Here is a 21,269-nt window from a genome sequence, read left to right on the forward strand (position 1 = left end):
ATTTATTGTAATTTGGGTGAGGAGTTTTATTGGCCTCAAAGGATGGGGCTCAACAGCATCTATTTTTTTGTTATCTTCAGGAAGTTCATGTCCAATCTCGTGCAGGTAATGAGAGTGTGCATTCAAGGAGACTAGGCCAGGATTAACATGTTGGTTATAGCTGCATATAATTAGTTGGGATTCCAAATGTAGCATTTATGATAAATAATAAACATCAAGAATTTGTGGGAAAACACACCCAAGATATTTGGTGGGTAAGAAAGAGGTGAAACACAAGAGTCTGCAAACATAGTGATAATAGTGAAAACACAGAAATGATGGAGGAACTCAGCAGGTCTTGCAGGGTCCATAGGAGGTAAAGATGTATGACCGACATTTCAGGCCTGAGTCCTTCTTTGAGGTAGCTCGGTTATATCTTCAGATAAAGTTTTTTGATAAAATAAGGTACCTTAAAGAAGAGGTCAGGCCCGAAAAGTCACTCATATCTGTACATCAAGCAATGTCACAATGAGCATTGACACACCTCAGAGCTTTGTGTTCAGCCCACTCCTGATCATGCTACTGACCCACAACTGCATTGCCAGATCCAGCTCCAATAGTATCATCAAGTTTGCAGATGACTCAACATAATTGGCCACATCAGCAATGATGATGGGTCACACTACAAAGAAGAGGTGGAACATCTCATGGACAAGATGAAGATGATGATCATGGACTTCAGGAGGACCAGGAACAACCATCCTCCACTACACTTCAACAACTCTGTATTAGAGAGAATGGAGAGTACCAAGTTTATTGGTGTTCACTTAACTAGTGACTTATTGTGGACACTCAACATCTCCTCACTTATAAGGCAGGCACAACAGCTTGCACTTCATGAGAAGACTGAAGTGGGCAAGGCTACTGACCACCATTATGTCAACCTTCTATAGGAGTTCTATCAGGAGTGTCCTAGCCGGCTGCATCACAGTGTGGTACCGTTGCTGCAGGAAAATGGATTGGAGGTCAATCCACAGGACTGTATGAGTGGCAGAGATAATTACTTGGGTAATTTTCCCCCTCATCGATGTTATCTACTGGGATTGTTGTCTGAAGAGGTTGAGCAAAATCATTGAGGACCCCTTCCACCCTGCACACAGCATCTTTCATTGGGAAAGAGATACAGAAGTATTAGAGCCAGCATCACAAGGCTGAGGAACAGCTTCTTCCCATGGGTAGTGAAACTGCTGAACGTGCAAAGGAACTGCTCACATTAACCATTCAAGACTCTCATACTCATGAAACAATATTTATTTGCATAGAAGAATACTTGTCCTGCATATGTATTATTTGTCAATATGTGTGTTATATCCCACAATTTTGTCAGTATGTACTTGTACAGTCAGTTGACAATAAACTTGACTTACCTCCTATGGATACTGTGAGACCTGCTGAGCTCCTCCAGCATTTCTGTGTTTTCACAGGATATTTGGTGGGGCTATCTTCAGATAAAGCTTGGTGATAAAATTTGGGAGGAGCTACTCAGAGCAATGACATTTGAGTGAAAAGGTAATTTTGAAGTTAGTTCAAGGAGAGGGAAGCATAATGGCTTAGGAATTGACATCTCAAGCTTTGGGGTCACAGCAGTATACAGATGGGAGCCAGCAATGAAGCAATTACATTTGGTAAGCAAAGGTTGGATTATACAACCACAAGAACATGCTCTGCCATTCAGTCAGATCATGATTGTTAGCTACAACTATGTTTTTATTTTCCTCCCATAACCCATGATTTCTTAGACGTCTAAAGATCTACTTATCATTGTCTTTAATATAATTAATAACATGGCACCTACAACTTGCAGGAGTTGAAGAAAAAGACAATGCTGGATAAACTCAGCAGGTCAGTGTATTTTATATAGCAAAGATAAAGATACATAACCAGGTATGGAATAGAATTCTGAGGTATTTTAGTTTATTTATTTGTTCATGAGATGTGCATGTCACTGTTAATCAATCATAAACCATTGTCTTCATCTTGAGGAGGCAGTTATCTACAATGCTGTTTTCATTAATGTGTAGATGATACCCACATTAGAATTTGTTTCTTGCATAATTATTTTATCAGCCATTTCAGTGTACACAGATAACAGCTGTGTAGTACAAACTCTCAAAATAAGTTACACAACTTGATAATGATCTCATTCACTGCATTTATTTTGAAATATAAAAGGCTTTTGCATGTATCAAGCGCTGCACATTTGTCTCTTTCCTCACACAACTCCCCTTGTTTCCTGTATTTTCCCTTCACTTCCCAGAATTCACACATCATTTGCTATCTCCCTCCAACCTTGGTGGCCCTTTGTATTCGCTGTTGTGCTATGTGTTTGCATGAGTAATGGGCTTAAAAAAGAATTTGCTATAATTTTATTGTTTCTTGTGTTGTGCTACGTGTTTGCATGAGTAATGAGCTTAAAAAAGACTTTGCTATAATTTTATTGTTTCTTGGAATTGCTTCCAAGTTTGTTGGCAAAGATTTAACGGGAGTAGGCTGCTCTGCATCCAGCATGTTAGTTCTGAGCTGTACATATTTAGCTTGGGAAATTATGTGGATTGGAGAGAAATAGAGACCATATGTAACGATGTATAACAGTGGGAATGTATGGACGTGACACTAAGGGTGCAAAGAGATTTGGAACAGTTTTCATTTTTTGTAAATAATTTATTTTGTGAATCCAGCCTACTTTTGGAACAAAAGGATTGTTAATGAATGCTCCAGCTCTTAATTCAAATTTCTTTTCTCTTCAGCAACAATTTTTTTTGTTTCTTTATGCATTTCTTTATGAATAATTTTTCTTGCATGAAGACAGTTAATAAATTGGATAAATTTTCATTTCAAATTAAGTTGATACTTTCAGAACAAATCCATGGGAGATGTGTTACTATAGTTGAAAGATACAGCATGAAACTAGCAGGCTCAGCATTAGTCATTAAGTTTTTGAAGTAGATTTGTTCAGATTAGAGTTCCAATTAAGTTGCCTTCAAAGAGACACACTATTTTAGAATGTTTTATTCTTCTACATACTTTTGATTATTTTCCACATTTATCAATGTGATGTTTACATTTTTTGTTGAACATAAATAATGTTCCAGTGGAGTAGAATCATTGTACTGTCATCTAAAAAAATAATTAATTACAACTTGGATGTCAAGTGTGAAATTTTCCTTCCTAGCTTGAAATTTTAAATAAAACATTGTCTTTAATCTGTGACCGAATGAAATGCTATACTTGCACCCGCACCTCCTCCCTCACCACTATTCGTGGCCCCAACTGGCCTTCCAAATGAAGCAACATTTCACTTGTGAATCTATTGGGGCTATCAACTGCATGTAATGCTCTCGTTGTGACCTTCTCTACATCAGAATGACTGGACGCAGACTAGAATATCGTTTTGTTGAGCACTTTTGCTTTGTCAGGGGACCTGCCAGTGCCAACTATTTCAATTCCACACCCTTTTCCCACACCAATATGTTTGTTCATGGTGTCACATACTGCCAAACCAAGGCCACCTGCAAATTGGAGAAAGAACACCTAATATTCCATCTGGGTACTCTCCAACATGATGGCATTATCATCAACTTCTCCAGTTTCCTTTGAGACCCTCCCTGTGTGTGTCTCTCTCTCTCTTGACTGTCCCTCTGTCTCCTTTCCTCCAGCTCCCCACCCCCTTCCCTCTCCATTCAGAGCTAACTCTCTCCCTATCACTATCAACTTTTTTCTCATGTCCTCCCACCCATATCCATCTATGACCTCTCGCCTATTGATCTGTGCTTCTCCCCCACCCTTTTATTCAGGTGCCTGTCTACTTTCTTTATAGATTGACAAAGAGTTCAGGCCTGAATATTGGTTATAAATCTTTGCTTCCTAATGACATTGTGCAATCTGCTGAGTTTCTCCAGCACTTTTATCTATTAGATGACAATTACAGGATCTGCACACTTTCCTGTTTAACTTGTTTCTTTATCAGTGTGACTGCATGTGTTGTGCACTTCAGATTTCTGTGAAGTTCATTTATCATTTCATTATGGATTTAATGCATATTCATGTAAAGGCATGTGAAGGAAATTCAAACATCATAAATAATATGTTTCAAAGCAATTACATGATTAATCCTTTTAATATAATGAATGCTTGGAAGATAATAGACAATAGATGCAGGGGCAGGCCATTTGGCCCATTGTGCTAGCACCACCATTCACTGTGATCATAGCTGATCATCCACAATCAGTACCCCATTCCTTCCTTCTCCCCATATTCCTTGACTCCACTATCTTTAAGAGTTCTATCTAACTCTTTCTTGAAAGCATCCAGAGAATTGGCCTCCACTCTCTTCTGAGGCAGAGCATTGCACAGATCCACAACTCTCTGGGTGAAAAAGTTTATCTTTAACTCTGTTCTAAATGGCCTGCCCCTTGTTTTTAAATTGTGGCCTCTGGTTCTGGACTCTCCCAATGTCAGGAACATGTTACCTGCCTCTAGCGTGCCAATCTCTTAATAATCTTATGTTTCAATCAGATCCCCTCTCATCCTTCTAAATTCCAGTGTATACAAGCCCAGTCCTGTCATACCAGGAATTAACCTCATGAACCTATGCTGCACTCCCTCAATAGCAAGAATGACTTTCTTCAAACTTGGAGACCAAAACTGCACATAGTACTCCAGGTGTGGGCTCACTAGGGCCCAGTACAACTGCAGAAGGACCTCTCTGCTCCTATACTCAACTCCTCTTGTTATGAAGGCCAACATGCCATTAGCTTTCTTCACTGCCTGCTGTATCTGCATGCTTACTTTCAGTGATTGATGAACAAGGACACCTTGATCTCATGGAGCTTAACCTATTCCTAACTTGACACCTTTCAGATAGTAATGTGCCTTCCTGTTTTTGCCACCAAAGTGGATAACCTCACATTCATCCACATTAAACTGCATCTGGCATTTATCTACCCACTCACCCAATCTATCCAAGTCACCCTGCATTCTCATAACATTCTCCTCACATTTCACACTGCCACCCAGCTTTGTGTCATCTGCAAATTTGCTAATGTTACTTTAATCCCTTCATCTAAATCATTAATGTATATTGTAAATAGCTGCGGTCCCAGCACCGAGCTTTGCAGTACCCCACTAGTCACTGCCTGCCATTCTGAAAGGGATCCGTTAATCTCTACTCTTTGTTTCCAGTCTGCCAACCAATTTTCTATCCATGTGAGTACCCTTCCCCCAATAGCATGTGCTTTAATGTTGCCAATTAATCTCTATGTGGGACCTCATCAAAGACTTTCTGAAAGTCGAGGTACACTACATCCATTGGCTCTCCCTTGTCCATTTTCATAGTTACATCCTCAAAAATTTCATAAGATTAGTTAAGCATGATTTCTCCTTCGTAAATCCATGCTGACTCAGAGTGATCCTGTTACTGCTTATCCAAATGTACAGCTATTTGATCTTTTATAATTAACTCCACCCACCACTGATGTCAGGCTAACTCGTCTATAATTCCCTATTTTCTCTCTCCCTCCTTTCTTAAAAAGTGGGATAACATTAGCTACCCTCCAATCCGCAGGAACTGATTCTGAATCTATAGAACATTGGAAAATGATTACCAAAGCCTCCACGATTTATAGAGCCACCTCTTTAAGTACCCTAGGATGCAGACCATCAGGCCCTAGGGATTTATCAGCCTTCAGTCCCATCAGTCTGCCCAAAACCATTTTCTGCCTAATGTAAATTTCCTTCAGTACCTCCATTAACCTAGCTTCTCTGTCCACATCGGACTTGTCAGCCACAAACGAGCCTGCAGCTGACGTAGACATTACCCCTCCATAAATCTTCGTCCGCGAAGCCAAGCCAAAGAAGAAACATCTGGGAGATTGTGTCTTTCCTAATGAAGACAGATCCAAAGTACCTGTTTAACTCATCAGCCATTTTATTGTTCCCCATAATAAATTTGACCCATTTCTGTCTTCAAGGGCCCAACTTTGATCTTAACTAATTTTTTTCTCTTCACATACCTATTCTTGGCTAGCTCACCTTCGTACCTCATCTTTTCTCCCCATATTGCCTTTTTCTTTACCTTCTGTTCCTCTTTAAGTTTCCCAATCCTCTGGCTTCCTGCTCATCTTTGCTATGTTATACTTCTTTTATTTAATGGATATATCTGAAGAACAATGTGTTGTGATGTTCATTTGTCCTTTCATGCATATGCTAATTTCTTGAGTAACTTATGAAAATGTGGAGTTGTAGCGATGTTCTACACACAGTGCTTTAGTAACAACAACGTACATGTTTGGAGTTGTACTCAGGAATGCTTTATTTGGGCCTGGAGGCCCGACTTTATTCGGACTTCCATTTCTTCCACTTCCGTCGGAAATGACGTCACCAGTGAAACAAAGGATTCTTCCTGAGCATGGGGTTTCTCCCCTCGATGAAGGAAGCCCTGTGCCATCTTGGGAGCTGGTTCACATGCATAGTGAGTGAGGCGCCACACAAACCCCCCCCCCCCGGAACCAGCAATACTCCTCCTGATATCCAAAGTCTGGATAGGTCTCTTTTTGGGCGGTCTGCCCCTACGCCACAGAGTATGGACTTCTATTGGTTGAGCCAAGTCTACATGGGCTGGTTTCATTCAGTCTATCATGAAAACCGCCTCTTTCTCCCCAATGCCCAAAACAATCGTGGACCCATTGTTCTTGAGCACCTTGAATGGCTCCTCAGACTCTCTCTGCAATGGTGCCCAATGCACCCCCCCTTACAAAAATGAACTGTAATTGTCATCTAATAGAATTGAGCACCTCTGTCAGAGGTTAAGTGGGCCGACAGTCCAAAACATGCCACCCAGGTTGCAATCAGAGCTTGGGTGCAGGCGTCACTGGTTGTATCAGTGAGTGGGGCTGCCTCTGGCCATCTTGTGAAGTAATCACTATGATGAAGAGATCTCGTGAAGTAATCCACTATGATGAAGAGCTCTCGTGAAGTGATCTACTATGATGAAGAGATATCATGCCCCTCGTGATAGGCCTGCGGAGTACAGCTGTCCTAGGTACCGTTGTCTGCAGCCACATGCAACTGGCAGTGCTATTTCTGTGGACAGGGTAAACATCCCTGTGCCAGATGCCCCGCGAAAGACTCCGTGTGTTCACGATGCGTTAAGAGGGGACACTGCGCGAAAGTCTGTCGGGCAAAGGGGAACCCCAGGAAGGCTACTGCGTGCGTGGCCCCCGAGCAGTCGTACACCCCATGCCCAAGCCCAGAGGTATGGGTCCACTGCCACCATTTTGCTGCGCCTCATGGCAGGAACCATTATCGCAAAGGAAGCAATGGCGGGAACGGTGGCCATCTTGCCACTCCTCATGGTTGATGCCATCTTTCCGGTGTTCAGATCAAGACAATGACAGCAGGGGGAGCGATGCAGCCTCTGGAGCACTGGCAACAGTTGTCCTCGACTAAGTGAAACCACCAGCTGAGCAACTTGATGATGGAGGTGAGGGTAAATGGACATCTGACGGATAGTTTAATAGACACTGGCTTGACGGAGAGCTTTATAAAGTCTATGACTGCTCGGTGGTACAACTAAAAGGTTACCCCATGGACTATAGTATTTATCTATAGTATTCAGCGACTATTCAAGGATATTGTACTGTACACAACCATAAAAGGGGGGGAATTTTGCAAGTTCTGACCAAATGTATTGAAAGGTTTGTGTGCTTCTGTGTTGCTGGGCCTAGACTTCCTGTGTCACCTTAAAAGCGAGACCATGGAGTACTCCAGCCCACTTCCCCCAGTCATGGTGCGGAACAGAAGGTCCCAAAATCTAGATACTACATGGGGTCTCTCCAAGCTGAATATTTAACCCCTCCCCCCCTAACAGTCAGAACCTAACCCCTGACTGTAAGCTGATAGCCACAAAGAGCAGGTGATACAGTGTAGGGGACTGAGAATTTGTTAGAGCTAAAACACAGATGCTGCTTAAGGAAAAAAATAATTGAACCTAGCAACAGCCAGTGGTGAGCCCAGGTAGTAGTTGTGAGAGGGGGAGAAAAACCCAGGCTAGTGATTGACTATAGCCAAACTATTAATTGCTTCACACTCCTGTACGCATACCCCCTCCCCTGAATCTTGGACATGGTGAATGAAATTGCGCAGTACCAGGTCTATTCATTCATCGTCCTGAAAGCTGCATATCACCAGCTTCCAATCTTTTTGGAGGACCATCCCTACACAGCAGCTGAGGCAGATGGATGGCTCATTCAATTCCTGAGGGTCCATTTCAATATTACGAACAAGGTCTTGGTCTTCTTGGATAAAATGGTACATAAGTACGGGCTAAGGGCTACCCTCCCCCATCTTGACAAAGTCACCATTCGCGGACACACCCTGGAGGTCCATGACACCAATCTCCAGAAGTTTCTCCACACCTCATGTACAATGTCAGTAAGTGCGTGTTCGGGACCAAACGTCTAGTTATCCTGGGTTGTGGCCCAGACTCTGAGTGTATGTACCCCTTTAGACCTCCCCATCCCATGGACCTTAAAAGCACTAAGGAGGTGCCTGGGCTTCTTCTCATACTATGTCCAGTGGGTACCTCATTACGCTGACAAAGTCAGTCCCATCTTAAAATCTACGCCCTTCCCATTATTAGCCAAAGCCCAGGTGGCTTTTAACGTCAGGAGCTATATTGCGATGCTCCTGGGCATCCGCTCCACACCCAAGGAGGATCTGCAGGCATCATCAGCTGAGCTCGTCTACAGCGCACCACTGGCACTTCCTGGTGAGTTCATCAATGCGCCTCACAACCCCCAGCAGTCGCCACATGAGCTGATTCCCCACCTCCAGGCCCACTTGGACTCCTTTGCACCCCCACTGCCATCCAGACACGGCACATGGCCATCTCACGTCCCCAGCAAGCTGCTTCCGCAGAGTACGTTTTTATTCGGCCGGGCCCGCCCGCAGCACCTCTGCAGAGATCTTACGAGGGGCCGTACAAGGTTGTCATCGATGGCAGGCGAGAACTGTTTACTGTAGACAGGCTGAAGCCAGCGCACCTTGACCCCACCGAACCAGTGATTGTGGCCCAGCCCAAGAAGCGAGGCCGCCCAGCTAAAAAGGACATTGGTGCCAGTTCTGGGGGGGGGGGGGGGGGGCTGTGTGGCGGCACACTACAAGGCAGGCAAATCGGCCCTGCTTATAATCCATACGGCGGGTCAGCTGGCCAAAATGGCGCTGTTGGGGGTTTCCCCATTCTTCTCAGCACAGGGCTCAGAAGCCCGCGCTGGGGGACCACGTGACGCCCGGGTGACGTTAGCGCCCCCTAGCATGGTTCTCAGCCAGTTCCGGTCTGGGAGTATAAGTCCAGCCCAGCAGCCTGCAATAAATCAGTTCTGCTCACTGAGCTCAACCAATCTGGTTGTGTGTTCTTTCAGTAGCAGTGTAGCTGCCGCTTTTAGCTGTTCTTTACTTTATTTTAGCTGTGAGATATAATTGAGAGCAATTTACAGAAGAGCGCTGCAATATCGGTTTAAATTTGTGTTGTATATACTTAATCGTTTACTCAGGAGCAATGTTCCCTCTAATTTTTAGTCATCAGTGTGTGTAAAAATCTTATGTTGTGCAAAAAGTTTTCCTGTGACAAAAGTATGTGCACACTAAATGTTTGTGCTTGAAATTGTTTAAAGATAATTTTGGCACACCCTATTTCTCATGGCAAATTAGTGATTTGCAAATATGGTATTTAAAAAACTGGCTAACAAGTTAACAGAAACAGTTAGCTAATAGATTTTTTCACTAAGTATAATTATTAATTACAGCTACTGACCGACTTGTGACCTATGTGATTTATGTCCATCTGCATGTACAGCTGAAAGTTTTTTTAAAGTATAAAATTTACACGGATTATGTTGTATTTGACAATCTATAACAGAGATACCGGGCATGCAAGAGCCAAAATGTCCATACTTACCTTGTTAGTTGGGTACGGCCATCTTGATTCCTGTGCTGATGCATGGAGGGTTCACATATTGGAGTTTGGTTGGTGCATGCACGAGAGTGATGGGCACAAATTCAATATCGTTAGGGCGCTTAACGCTCATGCATGCGCCAACTGAACTCCAATATGCAAACACTCCGAGCATGTGCCAACCGAAGACTCATGCACATGCACAGAAATTAAGATGGTCGTGCCCAGCCTATGGACCCCTGGACACCGACTAAGAAGGTAAGCATGGAACAGAATGTGGAAAGATTCACCAAGGTTGATCGAAAAATTCAGGAAGCTTTATGTTGTTATCATCAAATATACGATGAAAAAAAATTGAATAATAAGCTTGTTTTAAGACTTTGGTTCTCCATCCGCGCAGACAAAATTCAACTTATATCATTTAAAGATATGACCAATCCTTCGGCCCCAATTACAGTCGTAGGTCGGGGAGTACCTGTACTACATTTTTTTTGTACACACATTAATTTCCTTTGTGTGCTGATTGCAAGACGTGTGCACGCACATGCACAGGTTAGATGGAACACTGCGGAATCAGGAGGGTTAAGTTTATGTAGCAAGTCTTAAGAACCTTGCCCATATCCTTGGTCTACACACATAGGAGACTTGGTTGATCTCCAATAAACTTTACTCTTTATTTAGATGTCCTTTCTCTTTGTGTAATCATTAAACATCTTTGGATTTTCTTAGAATTTACTTTATTGTATTTTTAAATATACGCTCTTCTTTCTTAATTTTCCTTTCAACATTGCACTTACATTTCTATATACTTTATTAAACTCATAGTCTGAAGTGAGATGTTGCCCATTTGCCTTTTGCACATCACCATGCAGAAGGCAATCCCATGTTATATTTTATGAACATATTTTAATTTTCAGATTTATTGTCAGAATACATACATGACATCACATATAACCCTGAGATTCCTTTTTCCTGTGGGTGCAGCAGAACTACCACTAATTGGTAGTGCAAAAAAATAAACTGCACACAACACGAACATGTAAACAATCAAAAGAATGTGAATGGATAACGAATGTAAACAAACTGAATGCAAGACTAGGAAAGCAAAGAAAATCAATAAAGTGCACAGGTAAGAGTCCATAAATTTGTTGCTGATTGAATTTGTTGTTGAGCAGTCTGATGGTAGAAGGGTAGCAGCTGTTCCTGAACCTGGTAAACCTTGTGGCACCTCTATCTCTCCTGATGGCAGCAGCAAGAACAGCATACAGCCAGTAACAGGCAATTTCAGCTCACATGCCGCATAATCTACACCCCAGGTACATTTTAAATGGTGGGAGGAATCCGGAGCCCCTGGATAAAACCAACACAAACACAAGGAGAATGTACAAACACCTTACAGACAGCACAGGATTTGAACCCCAGTCAGGTCCCAGTTACTGGCGCTGTAAAGGCGTTGCACTAACTGCTATGCCAATCCTTACTAAATGTCTTCCAATTCTCCAAGACTGATTTATAGTGCTGTTTCCATTCCACTTCTGCTAAATCCCTTATCAATTTAGTCATTGGTCTTGTGCCAGCTTTTACCCCTATTTTATCTTTGTAATTTTCATTCTAAGTCCAGTAGAATTATAATCAATTACATAAATGTCCTTCTGCTTCCTCAGCTTAATTTCTGTAAACTAATGCCACAATTTTCCCTCTTTTGTTCGGTTTACAACATATTGGCAAAAAAAATCCTGAAATCAATTTAGGAATTCCATACCCTCTTGAACTTTATACTCTAGAGCAGCCATTCTTAACTTTTATTTTGGCTGTGGGTTGGTGGCATATCTTGACATTTCATTAGACCTCAGACTTTGCTCAAGGTTTACAAGCCCTCTTCTCTGTGAAGCAATCATATTTTGGTTTCTTTCGTACTTTTCCCTTACCGACTTAAATAAAAATACATGAATAATATTTGTGTTACATGAAATGAAAAGAAAACAAGGCTTTTACTTAAATGTGCTGTGGCCCACAAGAGGGCCATAGGGTCCCTGTTGACAATGGCTGCTCTTGGAATATTAAGTCAATTGAAATTTCCCACAATTGCTCCAAATTAAGTTTTATTGAATTTAGCATGCTTTTAATAATTATGCTGACACATTGAGTTAATTCAGTATTTTGCCGCTGATTTTCATTTGTACTCAGTATCTGATGCTTCTCACATCAGTGCCCAATAATAGTCGGCCAGCATTGACGGATTCCAGTCACTCTGATATCACTTTTCCAAGGTTGCCACGTCCTGGTGAAACTGTTCACCATGTTCGTCATTGACTGCATCAGGATTAGCAGGGAAGAAGTTCAAGTGCAAATGCAGAAAATGAATTTTCAATGACATGCTGCACTTTATGGTTTTGTATGCTTGAAGTAGACTTAAAATATGACAGTAAATCACAAAAATAGGTAATATCTAAAAACGGTATGTGATAGGAAACTTTTAAGGCTATTTTCGTGATCAGCAGCCCAAAATGCATAAAATTCACCCAAAAATGTTCAGGAAGCAAAATCTTCATTGTCCAGTGTTATTTATAGGGACACAAAAAGGAGGTTTTTTTAGATAACTGGATACAGCATGCAACTTCTGGTCACCGTGTGCCAAGAAAGATGTGATTGCATTGGGAAGTCTGCAGTGAAGATGTACAAAATGTTGCTTGGACTAGAAAGTTATATGAATTGTAAAATATTGGATGAGTTTGTTTTGCTTAGAGCTGAAGCAACAGTGGCTTAATTAAGGTCTGTTTGGATTAAATTGGAAGACTGAGAATTTAAAACCAGGAATGAACACTTAAAATATTTAATTGAAGGTTAAAAGAACCAGAGGGTGGCAAGGTTCTGGAATCTACTGTTTGAAACGAGGAAAGAGGTGGAAACCCAAATAACTAATCAAATAGTAGTTGGGGTACAGTAAATTGATCTTGTCAAGACAGAAATGCTTCAGCAAAGGTTTGTGAGACTTAATATCTGAAATGCTGAATTCTCTTGTACTTTAGCCAGACTTTTATCTGCAGGAGTTTAGAAAAATGGCACAACTTGACCAAAGTACAAAAATCCTGAATGTTCTCCGCCAAGTGAAGGATATTCTAACTACTTTTGAAATGGAAACCATAGATCACCATTTTTTAAAAAAAACAGTTCACGCATTTAATACAGATGAAGCAAATTTTTTGGAGGGTTGTGAATCTGAATAAAATAATTGAAATAATATCTCATACTAAAGGCAGAAGTAGATCAATTCTTGATTAGCAAAGGAGTAAAATGTTACTGTGGGTTGGTGGCCTATCTTGACATTTCATTAGACCAGGCACAATCTTATTAGATAGGATCGGTCTTGACTGGTACAACCATGATGAGCTAAATGACTTCTGTTGTAATGATGTGTTGATTATTCTTTTTAGTAAGATGGTCATTGAATCTGTTCATACAGTAAGTACCAAATAACATGTTAGAACATTAATTTATTTTATGTAGACACAAATGTTTAAAATTTTTCTTTTAATAACAATTACTATGAGATAAATCTTAAATTAATCTCAGTAGAAGCAATACTTTAAATTGTGTGTGACATTGTACTTCTGGTGTTCATTTTTAAGGTTGGTCATTCACTTTTATCTTTATTGCAGTAAATGTGAACATTAAAACGTAACTATTCACATATTTATATGTGTGTACATATACTCTCTCCAGCCAGAGCAACATAAGCCATTTCAGTTTTCAATCCTATGCACAGACGAAAACTGTGTTAGCAAACAATTGGCCGCACCCACTGACGTTGGTGTTGATTAGTGCTACAATTTTCAAGTAGAGTAGGTTATAGAGTCATAAAAAATGCCGATGTGGTAAGATCTCCAAATGTGTAATTAGTAACTAAACTGTCGAATCCAAACTGAATGTTTTGGATGTTAATGTCCGTAGATTATTAGTGAGGAAGCCTGCAGTGTGCAAAGTATCCAAATCAGAGTCCAGCCTGAGTGACTTAGACTTCCTCTTGATTGAATTCTGAAAGGTTTCTGAGGTGAAGTAATAAACGATGGGGTCAAAGCAGCAGTTCGAGACAGCAAAGCACAATGTGATGGGATACATTATTTTGACTGTGGTCACCACTGAACAATTTCTTACTGCTCCAGTCCTCACGAGCGAATACATCACTAAGGTTATATTATATGGCACAAAGCAGCAGATAAAAATGAGGAAATGGACAACAATCATTCGGAGGACCTTGCTCTTGTTGAATTTACTGCGAGAAAGAGTAATGGGCTGTCTTAAAGTCCTCAACACCATTGAAAAGCAGAATAGGTTTAGTAGGAGCGGGATGACAAAACCGACGATCTCGATGAATATTACAATCTTTGACAAGAAGTTCTTCCAGATCTCGTTGGAAAAATTTTCAAAACAGGTTTTCGTCTGATTGGCCTTCTCCCTGGTGGTTTGCAAAAAGGTCGCTGGAACACTTCCTGTCAGCACCGTGAGCCACACGGCAATGCACACAATGACAGCGTTTCTCCTCGTCCTCAGCATTCTTGACTTAAAAGGGTGAACGATAGCCAGAAAGCGATCAGCGCTGATGCAGGTCAGGAAGAGGATACTCCCGTACATGTTGGTGAGAAACAGCGTCCCCGAAACTTTGCACAACAAATCACCAAAGGGCCAGTCCCTGGTCGCATAGTAAAAAATCCGAAACGGCAGCGTGAAGACAAACAGCAGATCTGACACGGCTAAGTTGGTCATGTATGTTATGGTTTCGTTCCTTAATTTTAAGGAACACCTCAAAACATAAAGGGCAATACAGTTTGAGACGAGGCCCACGACGAAGACCACGACGTATACGCTGCTGTATAATGTGTACTTAAAGGAGTCATCCGGTTTACAAGGGGTGGTGGTGTTCGAGGCTGACATGGTGAACCCTGTCCCTGCGGAAACTGCGTGCGCCCTTTTCGGGATCACTTTCGAGATGTTGCCCCGAGTGAGTTTTGCAGCCGAGTTACGTTGGCGAATACATCCGTGCTCTAAAAGGACTTTATTCCGTGGATTTTTTGGGAAGATGAGCTTGTATTTAATGCAGGGAGTGGGCTCATCTCATCCCTCAGCGTTGGATTCAAATAGGTCCGGTTCCACAGTCCAGGTTCAAAATCTTTGGGGATGGGAATGGGAGAAGCACCGTTGCACTAACCTGGGCTACCAGCTACACAAAAGAAATCCCGTTCTTAAGAATCGACTACTGTTCAGGTAGAACAAAGATAAATCTTGGTATTTCGAGTTGCTCAGTAACTTCAATGACATCGTGGCTCGGCAGCTTGCGAGAAAATGAAGCCGAATCGTCTTCCACTTGGCCAGATTGATACAACAAAGGCTCTGAGCTCGAAGCAAGGCTGCCTTGCTGCTGGCTATGGAACAGGCGTTGCAACTCCTTACTGTGCTCGCACGAAATAACTGAATGCGGATAATATGTCAGAGCCTTGTGAAAATCGTTCCTTGCTGGCTTTCCTCCCAAATGCAAATTTCATTGGCTGTACAAAACGTATTAAGCATGCAAACAGGATGATGTCAGGAGAAGATGGTCGGAATTGGACAAAGGATAGGCTGAACCCGTTTTATTTGGTGAGCATACCAAATACCTCCCAGGCTCGTAAAGATTTAACAGAAGAAGATTTCTGATTTGTTAATTACTGCAATACTGAATGAACTTAACATTAGAGTGAGTCTTGCTACGACAAACTCGATTAGCAGCATTTGAAGGATCATGTTCAGACTGGAAACTGAACCCAGCGTCCTTTTACCTCTAAATCTAGACGTCTTTACGACTTTTAACTCTTGAAAAACATACATCTCAGCTGTTCAACTCGCACGTATCACACATTCACACTTTATAATGAATTTACATTCTGGTAATGTTTTGGACTTTAAACATGTATGTACACATCCAAAGTCTACGTAGACTATATCAAAAGCATTCCCGCCAGCCATCTCGTTACTTTTTAAAATCCGATCTTCGTCAAACATTACTATTCCTTAAGGAATCCATGTGGACTATTCCAGATAAATAAGTGCCTTTTTCAGTGACGTTTATGCTGTTTCATTGAGTGGATTCCACTACGCTGGAATGAAACCAAGGGGCCAGTAATTATTTAATTTACTCCGTCCTTTTGTTAGGAGTCAAACCTAAACCCAAACCCAGCAGCAATAGATATAGCCAGGACAAAGAGTTACTTAAACCAAAGTTGCTTTTAATTATCTTTGAACATGAAAATAGAATCAAACCTTAACTTATCTCTATTGACTTACTTAACCCCCCAACCCCCCTCTAATTCTAAGCACGCGTGTGTGTAATTAATGTGTATATAAGTTTAGAAAAGTTATTTGGTTCACAATCCAATCTCACTGGTTGCAGGCAATTCTTGTGCTGTGCACATAAGTTAACATTGATAAAGTTCACCAGGCTTTGAAGCTTAACATAAATGGTTACCACCAGGGCCGGTTTTAAGCCTATTTGACCAATTTGATCAAATTGGGCCCCACACCTCAAGGGGGCTCCACACACGTGTGTGAGCCCAGGCCTTGAGCAGAGAACACTGTGACGGACTTTGTTTAAACTGGTAAGAAAATAATAATACTATAGGCCTTATAAACTGAGGGATTTGTCAGTGAACTCGTGAAGTTATTGCCCTTAATTGATCATATTATCTCAGTGAAATATTTTTAGGAAATATGTCTTTGATTAAACTACTGCCTCTCGGCCTCCTTTGTCTCCCTAGCCAAAAATTTCATGTTTCGTATTCATTTGACCCAGTAAGATAGATGTATTCTGGAGCTGATGAAGCATCTCTTATTATTATCAAGATCAAAACAAGCTATAGGCTAATCAATAGGAGAACTTGTACTTTAATATGAGATTGAGCTAGCGTCATTTTAGCTTAGGGATTTGTCCGGGGCCTAGCTTATAGCCTAGGCTTAAGCAGTTAGCCTGAACGTAAGTAGCCTAGGCCTAAGCATAGCCTAAGCGTAGAATTTCTGACAATGTTAGCAATCATAGATGGAATGGGTGAGGATATTCGGGTCTTGTAAAGATGAATAACCCCAAAGTTAGGTTAGTTTAAGTTGATCTTTACTCGGCTAGGTTGCTGCGGGGGTTATAGCTTACATCTTTACGAGCTGGTTTGCAAGGTTATTCAGCTATAAGGGCATGTACTGTACATCTCGGGGTTATTCAACTTTACAAGATCCAGATATTCTTAGCAAGGCTGCCTTTGTCATTGTTTCATAATTTTGCAGTGGTTTGATTTAGTATCAAAATAGTACTAGGCGGGGGGCGTGGCAAGATGGCGTAAGGAATAGACATGCCTTCCAGTCCTCTCCTGACTCTTTGTTATTGTTTTGTTTATAAGTGCCCGTTGAAATCTTCTAAAAAGTTTATAAATAGTTAGAGGTGTTGAACTAGCTTCTAATGGTACAATTGCTGAAAAAAAGTAAAAGAAAACGGCAACAGATCGCTAAGAAATTACATTTTCCGAAGTTATCTGAGCCTACCTGTTTACAAGAAGCCAGGACTCAGCGTGGAATGGATCCAAGAGGAGAAGTGCAGGATTCGGCAATGGAGCTCCACTCTGTACCGGTAGGGCTCTTTAAAGATGGCGCCCGGCAGCCTTTGGAACAAAGGGCTAGCCAGACACGTGTATTTCAATCAACGCCCGCTATGAGCGCTGTCACTGAACCTTTGACAGTTGGAACAGCTGGGACGCCGCCAGCTGAAGACCCGACTTTAAAGAGACGTCCGCCAATTGATATAGCGGTGGCGCTGCGAAATGCACCACCAGTTATGAAGACTTCAATAGATCTTGATGTAATGAAGGCTCTTGATGTAATATGGGTTAAGGATAACCCTGACTATCAGTCTTCTGATACTGCTGAGGAGTTTGTGGCAGGGGTTTCTACACGGAGTCAGACTGCAAGAAAAGCAGTTAAATTAAGGGAAGGATTAGAAGACCCTCTGGTTACTCAGAAACAGCAGGACCCTATTGTACCTGAATCTATTCCAGTTGATGTGCTTACTAAGAATCTTGAATTTAAGTTATCTTCTTCAATCAAAGAGTTAGGTAAATCTTTGGTTCAAGTTAACACCAAGCTTAATACCTTGGTGGACATTAATACTCAACAGATGGTTGATTATGGAGCTTTTAAGCTTGAAATGAATGAAAGACTTGATGTATGTGACCAAGGTATAGTTGAGGTACAAGATCAAATACAAGACGTAAATAAAACAATTGAAACTTTACAAATTTAGAATAAAAATTTAGCGAAAAAGGTTGATTATTTGGAGAATCAGTCTAGACAGAACAACGTAAAAATTATTGGTTTGCCCGAAGATATAGAAGGACCAGATCCAAGAAAATTCTTTACTGATTGGATTCCACAAGTTTTAGGACAAGATAAGTTCCCGGAAGGTTTAATACTGAAACGTGCTCGCCGAGCTTTGAGAAGAAAGCCTTTTCCAGGACAGAATCCAAGACCTGTTCTGGTCCGTTGTCTAAACTATTATGATAGAGAGACAATTTTGCGTGTGGCTATTAGAAATGCGCCACAAAGCAGATCTCCTTTGATGGTCCAGAACAATCGTGTTTTTTTAATCCGGATTTGAGTCAAGAAGTTATGTCTCAACGACGTGAATTTAATCCTGTGAAAGAAGTGCAATGGAAAAAAGGATATAAAGCAACATTTAGATACCCTGCAGTATTGAAGATTTTTCAGGATGGATATCAACCAAAATTTTTTGATAACCCTAAAGAAGCTATGGACTTTGCTCAACTGTTACCAATTACGCAATTCCAGGAACGACGTAGTCCTCCACGGTCTCCGAAGAGAGTGGAGACGCAAGATGGGAATCGAATTTCAAGAAGAAATGGAAGCAATGGTGGTCGGAGTGACAAAGCTGATTAAAAAAAAGATTTAGATAATGATGATAGTTTAATGTGAAATGGGAGTTAGGAGAGGGAACTGGGTGGGCATTATTTTCCAGAAGTTGTCAGCTACGTGTGAGTTATCTCACACCCAATATTTTGTGGGAGTTACCGCATTGTGTGGTTCAGACAGGAGGAGGTAGTTGTAAACTCTTACCTGGTTTTTTTCATTAATTTTTGGATTAAGGAGTGAAGTTTCTTTTTATTATTTAAAAAAAAATAATTTCCTTTTTTTTTGTTGTAGTTTTAAGAGGGGATAAGGGGAGGGTTTTTTTTCTTGTTTTTTTTTTCCTCTTTTTTTTTCTTGTTGTGTTGTTGTAAGAAATGTCTAAATTAAAGTTTGCTTCTCTTAATGTCCAGGGTTTAAATAATCCTATTAAGCGTAAGAAAGTACTTGCTTACTTAAAAAAATTAAAAGTTGATGTGGCTTTTTTGCAGGAAACTCATTTAACGGATAAGGAACATTTGAAACTTATATGTGAATGGGTTGGACAAGTTTTTTATTCTTCATTTAATTCAAAGGCAAAAGGAGTGGCAATTTTGGTATTGGAGCCTTTATTGGACAAGTATCCAAGAGCAATTAAGAAATCTAAGATGGCAGTGCAAGTGACTAACATGATGACAGATTTGAATTTAGTTGATATTTGGCGAAGATTTAATCCTTCAGAGAAAGATTTTTCTTTTTATTCTTCACGCCATAATTCTTTTTCAAGAATTGATTATTTTTTAATTTCAACACATTTGCAGGATAGGGTTATATCTGTGGATTATAAGGCAAGGTTGGTTTCAGACCATTCATTACTATTATTAGCATATCAGAGTTCGCAAGATGTTCAGAGAACTCCAAGATGGAGATTTAATACTATGTTATTACAAAAACCAGAATTTATTAGTTATTTAAAAAAACAAATTGAGGTTTTTATTAGTAATAATATTAATTCTGTTTATAGTCATTTTGTTTTATGGGATGCAATGAAAGCTTTCTTACGAGGTCAAATTATTAGTTATGCTTCTAAAGTAAAGAAAGAGAGAATCAGAGAGATTGAAGATTTAAAGAAAAAGATAACTGTTACTGAAAAAGAATTTCAAAAAAATGCTACCGAAATGCAAAAGAATCAGTTAACTAATTTAAAATTTAAATATAATGAATTACAAACATATCGGTTTGAATGTTTAATGAATCGAACTAAGCATAAGTTTTATGAATGGGGTGAGAAAGCTCATAAAGTTCTCTCATCTCATGGCAGTTAAAAAAGGAACAATTATTTAGGATTATACCAGCAATTAGAAAGAAATCAGGCATTACTTTTAGACAAAAAGAAATTAATGAGGAATTTTGTAATTTTTATAAAAAAATTATATACTTCAGAATGTAAAGATATAACTGAAGATGCAATAGATTCTTTTTTGAAAAACATTAAATTGCCACAACTGAATCAAGAAGATAGACAAGAGTTGGATAAATCTTTTACAGAAAATGAAATTGAAATGGCGATAAGAGATATGCCAAATGGAAAGGCACCTGGTGAAGATGGGTTTTCTGTAGAGTTTTATAAAACTTTTTATGTTGATATATCTTTTATTTATAAGGATGTAATACAGCAAATTTATAAAACTTTTCAATTACCTGAATCTTGTTCTAATGCAATAATCGTAGTTATACCAAAAAAAAGATAAAGATCCTTTACAGGTTTCTTCTTATCGACCAATATCGTTGTTAAATGTGGATTATAAAATTGTAGCTAAAGTTATGGCTAATAGATTAGCTCAATATTTACCTAAAATAATACATAAAGACCAAACAGCATTTATAAAAAATAGATATGCATCTGATAATATTTTGCATTTAATAACTTTGATAAACAAATCTAAATCTCAAATGAATTATCCAATAGTAGTTTCGATGGATGCAGAAAAGGCTTTTGATAGAGTGGAATGGAAGTTTTTATTTAAAGTACTTGAGAAATTTTGTTTTGGTTCCTCATTTATTGGATTGATAAAGGTTTTATATAATAGTCCGAAGGCTAGAGTTGCTACCAATGGGCAGATTTCAGAATCTTTTGATTTAACAAGGTCTACTAGACAAGGATGTCCATTGTCACGTGCTTTATTTGCCATAGTTATTGAACCTTTGGCACAATTAATACGTCAAAATGAAAATGTTAAGGGGATGAGAGTTTTGAATGAGGAATATAAGATTAATTTATTTGCTGATGATGTCTTATTATATTTGGTGGATCCTGATATCTCTTTACCAGCAATTCAAGAATCTTTAGAAAATTATGGTCAAT

General features: G+C 40.0%; 2 protein-coding genes across 2 annotated transcripts in view; one reads left to right on the top strand and one right to left on the bottom strand.

The window, feature by feature from the left end:
* rb1 (retinoblastoma 1) overlaps positions 1 to 21,269 on the top strand; it is a 201,428-nt gene that overhangs the window by 104,844 nt on the left and 75,315 nt on the right.
* On the bottom strand, positions 13,466 to 15,531 carry LOC138738778 (lysophosphatidic acid receptor 6-like). Its single transcript, XM_069889684.1, has one exon. The coding sequence runs from the start codon at positions 14,921 to 14,923 to the stop codon at positions 13,895 to 13,897; it is 1,029 nt and encodes a 342-aa protein (XP_069745785.1). The 5' UTR covers positions 14,924 to 15,531; the 3' UTR covers positions 13,466 to 13,894.

The sequence above is a fragment of the Narcine bancroftii genome, chromosome 7 (genome assembly GCF_036971445.1).
Source record: "Narcine bancroftii isolate sNarBan1 chromosome 7, sNarBan1.hap1, whole genome shotgun sequence".
Taxonomy (NCBI): domain Eukaryota; kingdom Metazoa; phylum Chordata; class Chondrichthyes; order Torpediniformes; family Narcinidae; genus Narcine; species Narcine bancroftii.

Excerpts from the sequence above, each read along its gene's own strand:
- LOC138738778 (XM_069889684.1), bottom strand. The coding sequence starts at position 14,923 with ATGTCAGCCTCGAACACCACCACCCCTTGTAAACCGGATGACTCCTTT.